An 11,351-nucleotide genomic window follows, 5' to 3' on the forward strand; every position below is an offset into this window, starting at 1 on the left:
TTGTATTTTGATAATTTTTATTGTAAACAGACAATGTTTCTCTACGCAGCACATATTCACAAGCATTGGTCATGTTCAGCGGGAGGTTTTCACTTACGGACCACTTCATCAAAGGTGGGTTCTGAAAAACAAAAAGCTATCATCATTATTTGTGGGAACGTATTCAAATATTTCAAAACTATACATCAAAAGTAACGCAATGGTGTAATTTTATTGTATTTTTTTAGTTTCCTTTTAAACTAGAGTACAGTCCTATGCTTTTCTCCTTTGACAATGAATGTTGTTACAATGTGGGATACTTGTGTTAAAAGTTCCATCTTTAGCTTTTCTACTCGCATGGATTCTTTATTCATCACTCCAAATAACAGTCGTAAGTTTTACAGTATAACTAAAATTGTTTATACTTATTAAACTGTCACATGTGTAATGTCTGTGGAAGTGTTTTCATGCATATTTGTACGTGCCATTGTAATGTAATGACGCTGGCGTCGTTAGCATTAGCTAAAATGCTAACACGTTAACAAGTGTCTGTGTTAGTATTAACTAACAACGGCATTCTTTTTGTGTTGTTTCAGTTTTACAAATTCCTCAGTAAACTCACAAAGACGTCACAGTGGACTTATTGAGTCTATTTAGCTGATTGGAGAACTAGCTTCTGCAGCTAGTGGGTCCATAATGGTGACTTCTGTTTTGTTTAATCAACCGTTTTACTGCCGTGTTACAGGCACTGTATGGAAACAATTCAGGTATGTAAATAAACATTTACAGAATCTTTCTGTGTAAATAACTAATTTTGCAATGTATATATCTGCTGCTTATAGTCCGTTGTGGCTAATATATGGAAAAATATTTTTTTCTTCTAAAATTTAGTCTGTGCGGCATATATCCCAGTTCGGAAAATAAAGTACCGTATTTTTCGGAGTATAAATTGCTCCGGAGTATAAGTCACACCTGCCGGAAATGCATAATAAAAAAGGAAAAAAAAACATATATAAGTCGCACTGGAGTATAAGTCGCATTTTTGGGGGAAATGTATTTGATAAAACCCAACACCAAGAATAGACATTTGAAAGGCATTTTAAAATAAATAAAGAATAGTGAACAACAGGCTGAATAAAGTGATATGAGGCATAAATAACCAACTGAGAAGGTGCCTGGTATGTTAACGTAACATATCATGGTAAGACCCATTCAAATAACTATAACGTATACAAAATGCTATAAGTTTACCAAACAATCTGTCACTAATTGCTAAATCCCATGAAATCTTATACGTTTAGTCTCTTACGTGTATGAGCTAAATAATATTATTTGATATTTTACGGTAATGTGTTAATAATTTCACACAGAAGTTGCTCCTGAGTATAAGTCGCACCCCTGGCCAAACTATGAAAAAAACTGCGACTTAGAAGTCCGAAAAATACGGTATGTGTTCTTGTCTTACAAAAAGATTTTGAATAATAGAAGAATTGTGAAAAAAGTGCAATTCCCTTTAACTATTAAATGTTGTTAAGTTTGTTACATTAGTGTTTAGTTTTATGAATTTATTCATGACATCTTCTGGTCTTGGGACTGCTTGCTTGTTTTCGGCATTTGCCAATGTAAGTTCTTGTGGTTGGAAGAGTCTTCAGTTTTGAAAAATGGTTATGGTTGAGCTTTCGTCTAACATAGATGGATAACATGTGTACAGTACCTGGGAATTTAAACTCTGGAAAAGATGTGAGGTCCCCACCGCCATAAAGCCTCTGTAGCTTAGATATCTCCTCTGCGAGGGCTTTCTGGTACTCCGGACCAGCATCAACTGGCTCGCCACTAATTCTACAGAAGGAGGCACAATATCAGGAAAGGTAAATTAGACTCCTTGTTAGCTATTTTGAATTGAAACAGATTAGCCAATCATGGGGGAGAAATGCATACATGACTCATATATTCAGAGCTCTAAAAAGGTACACTATAGCATCAACATGTTGACCTCACAGGTTTGTTGGTGGTTTGTGAAGTCGTGAAGACCTCTGCACAAAATTTGCCGTGATTCTTTGGCTGTTTACCGTCGACATTTAACGCAGCAGCCACAGCCTCCAAAAAACAGTTTTGTCAACCCAAATCTCACCTAACAGAAATGCCCTCAAGTTCTCAACAGGATTTTGGTCCTGTGAGGAAGGGTCCATGCAATACTTCCATGCATGCAGGTGTTTCTTCCAGTATGAAAATAACGATCTTCCTGTAAGATGCAGACTTTTTCATCTAGCACTGCATGATTAAAGTGGTAACTAAAAAGCGGCAGTGTGCTTGGGGGTTGACACAGATGATGCACTCAATCATTTGTGTGAATCTCTCATATTGGCTGGTAAATGCAGTAAAACAGGACAGTAATCTGTGTCACAGGGTAAAACGTCTTCTGGGAGAGTCGTTTTTTGATTGCAAACTTGTGCTTCTTCAGACACCCAGAGCCATCCAGCGTGTCTTTTGCTGCACAGCCATATTTAGAGGCAGTTGGATTATGCAGTCATCTGTGTTGGAACATTCCATCAATCAAGCAACGGCTCATTGCGTTGTTATTTTCTTGGCTGATTGTCAATATGCAGTTCACTTGTGTCGATATGTCACATTTCCCTTGCACTAAAGAATACAAGGGGCCGATGGCAGGCTTTACTGACAAAGGCTACAATACAGGTCAAGGAAAGCAGCAGTTGTTCAACCAATATATAACCCATCTAACCACTGATAACCAAGTAAGTGAGTGCTACCTTCATTGGCATCCAGACATTCACACTTACAGTACATGAGGAAATAGCTATACTTCAAGAATATTCTTCATCACTTAAGAAAAACCAGAAGGTGGGGATTGTCACATCTGATAGTGATACTTACTGGTTTTGTGTTGAATACTGGCGTATGGAGTCCAGGAAGAGCCTTTGAATCGGGTCCATTTGAGCTAAGAATCACAAGTAAACACACACATTTTTTTTAAATCTTTGACCATTCAAAAAACAGAGCTTATCTTGGTTTTAACAAAACAAACACAAAAAACAACCTTTGTGTAAAATGCACAAACAACACACAAAGAATAGCAAGACAATAAGTGGCTACAGAAGTCAGAGAACAAGAGACCAGGTTAGGCAGACACACGAAGTGTAGTTTGGACATTCATGGCCCGTCACTAGTTTACCCACAGTATCTGTGCGTGTGTGTCAAAACAAAATGCACAAGACAAGTGTACAATCTAAGGGAAAGTGAAGACTGCATGCCTTAAGTATTTCCACTAAAGACTCCTAAATAAATGGGAAAAATGTTAGGAAGGTCAAGGGAAATAATCACACATACATCCGAACTTTCAACGATAGGAAACCTCTTTGAAACAAACATTTGCCGTGAAAAGAGATATAACATTAGGGAAATTAGCAGGCAGAGTTTCGAAAAAAGTCCAAAAGTAATACAGCTTGTCAAATTATTGTTAGTAAATACTGTGCCGTCAATACATGCATTAGTAATTCATTTGATGTACAGGTGGTCGCCGGTTTAAAATGTTTTTTGGTTACGAAGAAGTACCAAAAAATGTATTAAAAACAAAATTTTGGTCTGTAAACATTACATTTTTGAAAGAATACATTCATCTTGTGCGCCACACAGAGCACGGAAATGCTGTTCTTCCGCAGGAAGAGTTTTCTGGGGGCAGTGCGCCAAAAAAACATAAAAATTAAGTTAAAAGTAGGGATGTCCAACAATATCAGCTGACCGGTAATTATATCGGTATACCTGTATTAAACTGCTTTGTGCAGCACAGAGCAACAGGTTTGCTGTTAGCATCTTTGGAGTGTGGTATTATATCTAAATTTGACAATGTATCCGTTAAATAATGAAAATACAATTTGCAAGATGAGTGTAAAGCGATGGTGTTGTGAGGGGGAAGTAAGATGTCTTCTTTCGATACTCCAAATATCACACTTCAGAAAAAATCATTCTGAGTCACATACAAAGGATAAGTAGTGAAGGTCTATAATGAAAAAAAACTATACTAAACTATACTCTGTTAAAATGGAGACAAGAAACAAGACGAATAAGGTAAAAGAATAGAGGAGAAAATACAGTATGTGACAGCATCTAAGAAGTTTTTCTCCTGCATCGCTGCACAAATCTTCAACCAAATCGCAACGCCTAATGCCATTAACATTATCAATAAAGAATAAATACATAAACATACACATTTTAATGATTGTATGTTTATTAGTGCGGTTTCATGTTTTGATCTCATACAAATGCTTGTGTCACACCAAGATTTACAGTTATATAAATTATATGGTTAACAACATTATCAAATTAAATTACTTTATGTTAATGTACTCAAAAACTAACCTTTCTAACTTGTTGACAGTTGAAACAAGTATATAAATAAAATACAAACGTATTTGAAATATTGCGCATGATTTTTGTAAATGACACTTTTGTCGAGACAAAACATCAGAAAAAAATATGGCACTTTCTCGAGGGGTGCACAATAAATGTAGGAAAGATAATTTACATATTAATTATAATGGTTCAAACAAAAAAAAAACGCTCCATGAAGCTAGATTACCTGTGTCAAATCAAGTGGTCATTTTTTCTTACCTTAGAAACTTCTTTACTGTTTCAGAGGAAGACTTTTGACGTTCTATTTGCATTAAAAGTTCTGCAAACATTCCGCGAGGATGGAAAAAACATCAAGCTTCAACATATCCAACCACATCTGCGCCGCGAAACGCTACCATTGCTAAGACAGTGTTTTAAAAGCCGACAAAGATGCCAGCACACAGACGCAACGAAGCAGAAACTCCAGTTAAATCTAAATTTTCAAAAAATAGTACCTATAAATTAGTTATCAGTATTCGTCTTGACCAGCAGAACGTTAGCTCTATTGGCTTGAAAAAAATTATTTGTGCATCCCTAAATTGTTTTAAAACTACTAACTACACTCCAGTATTTGTCTTGTTTAAAAGTGTTTATTTGTGAATGTATCCAGCGGCATCAAAGTAAAAGAGCATAATGTGTTCATTTATCACACTACATGTATCCTGACATTAGTTTGAGGAAATAACTGCTATTGGTATCTGTTTAAACTGGTATTGAAAATTAAGTGTTCGGCAATGTTGGCTAATCGGATATGGGTAAAAAAGGCACTATCTTACATGCCTTTGAAACAAGTAAAATTAGACATGGCAAATTGTTTAGAAATAAATAAATCAACATAGACTGCATTGCTACCCTGACCCATTCAAACACTGTGACCATCATAAGGACAAAGATGGTATCTTTGAACATGTAAAAAGATATGTTCCTATGAAATGCACAGTGACAACAAAGCAGCATAATGGCCTCATTATTGAGACTTCCTCCTCCAAATAAGCCTGTCTCTCTCCCTCTTGCAAAATCCTTTCCAATGTGCAAGACATTAAGAAGTTCTCTTAAACCCCATTTGATGTAACTGATGTATTGAATGTTTGTATTGCTGTATTTTATATTTCCTTCACGTGTTCTGTGTTCATGGTGACAAACGTAGGTGTTGATTTAGCTATAGGTTATATATAACTCAACTTACATTACAGCCTAGAAAACGTAACTTCTTCATAGCCTGAGGACCACCTGTATACTGTATCTGTAACAAAAAATCTTAAATAAAAAAAGTAATGCCAGCACATTTAAGATGAAAAGAATGTGCAAGTTGTTTTTTACTATTGTCAAGTTAAATAATAATAATGGTAAACTACAGGGTCCACAGAGGAAAATAGAAGGATTGTGGGAGAGTTGGGTTAGGCGTTTTTTGTGTATACCCGCATGTGGTTCACCAGATGGCTCTTCCAGCAGCTTCTCTCCTGCATCTTCATCTATAACGGGAGCACGGTCCAACACCTCATGTGCGTCATGTTCAGGGGCGGAGACATCAGCTGCAGCCTCAGCAGTCACAAGTTCAACTACAAGTGGAACAGCTTCTTCCACAGGAGCAGCATCAGCAACAGGTTCAGCTGCAGCTTCCACAGTAACTGTTTCAACAACAGGTTCTGCTGCAGCTTCTACAGTGACTGTTTCGACAACAGGTTCTGTTGCAGCTTCTACAGTAACTGTTTCAACAACAGGTTCTGCTGCAGCTTCCAAGGGGGCAGCTGTAGCCACAGGCTCAGCTGTAATTTCAAGAACAGATTCTGACTCATCTTTCATAGGGATATCTTCAACAGCAGGCACTGCATCAGGTTCAGACACAGCCTCGGCTGCAGCTTCTTTAGGGTCTGCAAATGCTTCCATGGGGCCATCTTCAGCCAAAGGCTTAGCGACAACTTCTGCAACAGGCTCAGCCACATCTTTCACAGGGGTTTCTTCAACAACAGGTTCTGCAGCTACAGTTGGAGCTGTAGCTTCTACACTGACTACTTCAATAACAGGCTCTGGGGCATTCTCCATGGGGGCAGCTTCAGCCACAGGCACAGCTGCAACAGGCTGGGCTTCATCCTTCACAGGGACTGCTGCAACGACTGGCTCTGCGGCCACATCTGCAAGGGGAGCTTCAGCCACTACATTCATCCCAGCTTTCACGGAGGCGGCTGTACTCTTGGATTCTGTGGAAGATTCCATCTGGGCAACTGTGTCCACAGGCTTGGCTGGAGATGTCACACTTGTAGTTTCAGCCACAGACTCGAACACAGATTTGGCGGCCACAGTATGTAGAGGGGCCGCTTCAGACACAGGATCAACAGCAACTTTAGCTTCTGAGAGAACAGCCTTGGGCAAATCTTCGAGGACTGTGACGGTTGATTTGGCAGCAATTTCAGCTGGTGGCGCAACAGAAAATGCAGGATCGGCTTCAGCAACACGATTGGTAGCCTCTACTGCAGGCACTGCGACCACAGTCTCAGGTTTTACAGTTGGGACTGAAGGATGTGCTGCTAAATTGATTGCTGGTACTGGAACACCTTTCTTGGGAAAGTCATAGTTCTTGTGCTGAACAAGTTTCTCTATATCGAAGTATGTTTTAACCTGTTTTTTGTCTAGGATGAAGAAACCAAGCAGACAGGGTAAAACATCTCATTAATACATTCACAAAGTCGAAGAATAAAAATAAATGTGCACTACATTCCAAGTTTAACAATATTGAACATAAAAACACCTAGTGAGTTGATATCCGATTCTGTGCAAGCAGTATTGCATACCTACCTGCCTAAATAAAGACAGGATTACAGAAAATGAAATAGACACTACAAGACACTCTACACAAACTGGGACTTTAGGATTAAAAGTAAAAATGATGAATAAACAAATATATTTCACTAATTGTTGTTGTTTTGAATTGACAGGATCTCACATTCTTGTCTTTCACATCAGTGTACCCAAACTGTGTGATAAATATAAATATAAAAGTACTCAGATCTGCTACATAGACCTAATAATGTTCAGAGACTACTTAGAATAGACTCTCAATAGTATTTCACAAAGTAAAGTATACAGTGGTATCTCAGGGTACGAGCTGTCTCTTAACCAATTGCTATGCTTTGGGTTGCGTGCAAAAATTTGGGTTACGAGTCACCCCACTGCTAGCTGGCGTAGCGAATGTTACACTGAACCCCGTAAAATCTGAACAAAATCTCAGATCTTGCGCGCAAGCATTAGCTTATAACTGGAGATCGACATAACTTGGATTTTCCAACCACGGGGAAGACAAAAGTGAGCGTGAAGTAGAATGCTACGAAGAAGAATATGACCGAGTGTGTTAGCTAAGTATCTTGGTAAAGCAGTTGGAGCATAGCACTGCTAGTCTGCATCATAATGAAACATAATGAGTCGATAACGCCAGCCAAAAATGTAAAAATAATATCTTAACAATGGACATTTATCGATGAAAATATAGAGAAGCTGCTGATGGTGTATTTAACTGAGAAGCAGCTGGAAGGAGTTACCGTAGAAGTCTGCTACCAGGTAAATGTTTTACATTATTATTACATTACATTATAAAACTGATGTAGTTATCTGTAGTACATTCCATCATATCTGAACGGCAAGTTAAAATTGTGCTGTTTTAGCGGGGGCCAATCACGGAAGAAATAGATTTTCAATTACTCTCAATAGGTGACGCTGATTCATAATACAAGTTTTTTCAAGGTACGAGCTGCGTCACAGAACCAATTAAACTGCTGATAGACTTAGATTGGTCAGATCTAGTCAGACCATATCTAACTAAGTCTTTGAGCACGAACTAATGAAGCCTACTGGGATAAGCGGCGAAATGTCTTCTAAGACAAACCAAACAGTCCAGTTGTGATCGATTGAATGGCCTGAGATGATAATCACCTGGATAAATGAGAACATTCATGGACAACCAATTAAACTCATATCCTAAAGTACCACTGTACAAAGCTGTGAAAGCTGCCAAGGCTAAAAAAAATATCTGCATGGAAAATAGCTACCAAAAAAGAGCAGTTTGTCTAATTTACACAAACTTAACTGTATGAACAGTCCAAAATTTGTTTGGTAGATGTATTGTAGAAGAGCGAAACAGAATGTAAAATAAATCCATTAAATAAAAGGTAATCAATTATTTTGTATTTGATTGAGGAAATATTGGTTCTCAATTGCCACTTACTTACTAAAATCCCAATACCACGTGCTTAACAGCAAGTGCAATTTATAAAATAGCGTGGACTTTTAGTAGGTGTATTGCATACAATTTACTAAGACTGCGTGTGCAATTGTAAGGTGGTGCTGCCTTACTTAAATGCGGAATTTGTGTGTACGGAGACACTCTCATTTACTGCACATTTATGTATGTTATCATGCTCTTACGTGTGGTGTTTCGCTATGCTTTCAAACATGCAGGAGAATTTTTATGGGCCTTTTAGAAACAGTCGTGCAGTGCTACTTTGACACAAATATCTTTCTTTTTTTTCCCCTTTTTCACCGCTGACGGTGCATGGGAAGGAGGCTGGACTTACTTTGCTCAAAACGCCAAAATTCATACTTCAAGAAGTTTTTTTCACATGTGAAATATTTTAATAATATATATTATATGTGAAAAAACACAAATGTCATTAAAAATATTAAGGACACCAAAACGCCTCACTTTAATCAGCCCTTAAAGTCCTCTAGCAGCTATAAATGTAATGATTTAGATAAATAAACGATGTGTCGAATATTTTTTAGTTCTACCGTCCAAAGTGTTGACACACACATGTGGGACAGAGAATTCTCGTCAGTGCATCGTCTGTCTGTGCAGCGCGAGCCCTGATCCTGCAGCCTAGTGTGGGACTGTCAGTTTGCACGTCCTTCTCACACGAGCTAAATAAAGCGCAAATAAGTGCTCGCACAATAGTGATCAAAGTTGATAAATCACATTGTGCGTGCTAAACAATTGTATTTGCATCTTCTACTCTAATATTGTGGGGGGTTTTATGATCAGTATATATTTTGCATTTAATGAAGACAGACGCAAATTGAATAGCACGCCTTATTCTGCTCACTTAACAAACGCAATCCACTTTGCACACGTTCAGTAGATCAGCTTTACGTGTGCTATTAGGTTTGCTTGTGTTTTAGTACAAGCAAACCTTTAGTAAACCAGGCCCTTAGTATTTAGCAGAGAAATTCTCGGGTTGCAAACATCTCAGGGGAGATTTTGGTCAGCGAAACAATTTAAAGCGCAATGTTTGCAACTCCATGTTTGACAGTAGGGATGCTGTTGTTGGAATCATTTTTAACAGTTCTCTGCAAACAAACACGTTCAGTCCACTTGACGACAAACACCTCTATTTCGGTCCCATAGGAACACACCCCCTTCTCCTTGTGGTCTTATGTAGGTTATTCAGGATCAGGAGTTGATTGTCACACTTCAGACTGTACATGTGTCTTCTTCAGCACAGCACAATATCACCATGACAGCAAAGTTACAAATGCTTTTCTTGATGACTGTGCACTAAACTCCTGATATCATTAAGCAGCTCCACCGACCCCACCAGGTGAAATATTGCACTGAGCTCCAGAGTGAAAGAGATTGTCTGTTATCTTCTGTCAATCAATTATTGCACAAATAGTGCTCACTTTCTCGCCAAGTTTCTTGTTGTTGTTCATGTAGTCAATTCCAGTCTAGGATGGTCTACAATGTTCCTTTGACAGCTCTTTAGTCTTTAAAATGGTGGTGGAGAGATAGGAATGAAAGATATTGTTTCTATGACAGGTGTGTTTTATTTACATAAAGAGTTGAGATAAGGGGTACTTTCCTAAAGAAACAGAACATACTTGTGTGCTCCATGAGCACATAGCTGGTCTGTGGGGTAAGAATCCTCCCTTGGTTGGTAATAATAATATTATTATTGTTATCATTCATGGTTTAAACACTTGCAAAGTGAATTCATTACCTTTATTCAATGTTTTATTTTATTTTATGTCTCTCTCTGTAACAAACCTCCATAAAGGTTTTGGACTGTTCATATCTTTGAAAGTGGACGGACAAATTAATGAAATTAGCAGGGGATCAACTACTTATTTTCCCCACTGTAGGCCAAATTCCAACTACCGTATACGTATCAATTTGAAAAGTACCGTACATGAAAAAGAACAACAGTGTCATTAGTTTCACAAATACAACAATATTTTCAAAAGTAGTCGTTTTTCAAACAGATGACACTTTGAACACAGACCCTCTCGTGAGCTTTAGACAAACAGTAGTTATCTTAGATTTCAATCATTTTAAGGCATATTTTGTGTCGAGGAGTGTATTGAACCTACCAGAGTTCTTTTTTGATGATGGCTTTTTGGTACCCCCGTACTTTGTACTATAAGCTGTAGCTCTGGGTGCGCCACACAGCGTACTCCAGCTCTCAGCCGGCAAACACTGAAAATACAGATATTTAGGTAAGTACGGTAGGTATACTATATGTATACCAGGGTGGAACACGGACGTGCACATGTGTTTAATATCTGCTTACGGTAATCAGGACAGAACTTTCGATTCGGTACAGAGAGGCAACATTTTCTAGGGATGTTAATCTTACGACTCAATTTGGTTCCAATTGGGGTGACAATTTAATTCGGAATCGATTACAAATTCAACACGATTCTTCATTCAAATGGATTCTCACACAACATTATATGGAATATAAATTATAATAACACCTTTTCAAAACAGTTTACAGAAGCTCCTCTTGGTTGCTGACTTATGACATAAACGTAAACGTGCAGTGCATAAGCGCAGAGGTGGCTTAAAAAATTTATTTTTAAAAACATATTCTAAATGGGGACCTATGATGATTTTAATCAGGGGGCCATATTTGGCCCGGTAATGACCCAGAGTTAATTTCAAAACTTGATGGACAAACAATTTTGCAGAAAATTTTTAA

The 11,351-nt window shown here is 38.0% G+C and overlaps 1 protein-coding gene across 2 annotated transcripts in view; it reads right to left on the minus strand.

Moving 5' to 3' along the window:
- Positions 1–11,351, minus strand: part of si:ch211-140m22.7 (uncharacterized protein LOC570370 homolog) — a 14,302-nt gene continuing 2,951 nt past the window's right edge. For both annotated transcript variants that reach the window (XM_061918596.1, XM_061918595.1), the window contains exons 3-7: positions 10,741–10,846; positions 5,805–7,013; positions 2,872–2,935; positions 1,694–1,818; positions 1–121 (exon numbers count right to left, since the gene is read on the minus strand). In XM_061918596.1, the coding sequence (XP_061774580.1) occupies positions 90–121; positions 1,694–1,818; positions 2,872–2,935; positions 5,805–7,013; positions 10,741–10,846 (1,536 nt within the window). In that variant the 3' untranslated portion in view covers positions 1–89. The remainder of the gene's footprint in view (positions 122–1,693; positions 1,819–2,871; positions 2,936–5,804; positions 7,014–10,740; positions 10,847–11,351) is intronic.

The sequence above is a fragment of the Nerophis ophidion genome, linkage group LG13 (assembly GCF_033978795.1).
Source record: "Nerophis ophidion isolate RoL-2023_Sa linkage group LG13, RoL_Noph_v1.0, whole genome shotgun sequence".
In the NCBI taxonomy this organism is placed as follows: Eukaryota; Metazoa; Chordata; class Actinopteri; order Syngnathiformes; family Syngnathidae; genus Nerophis; species Nerophis ophidion.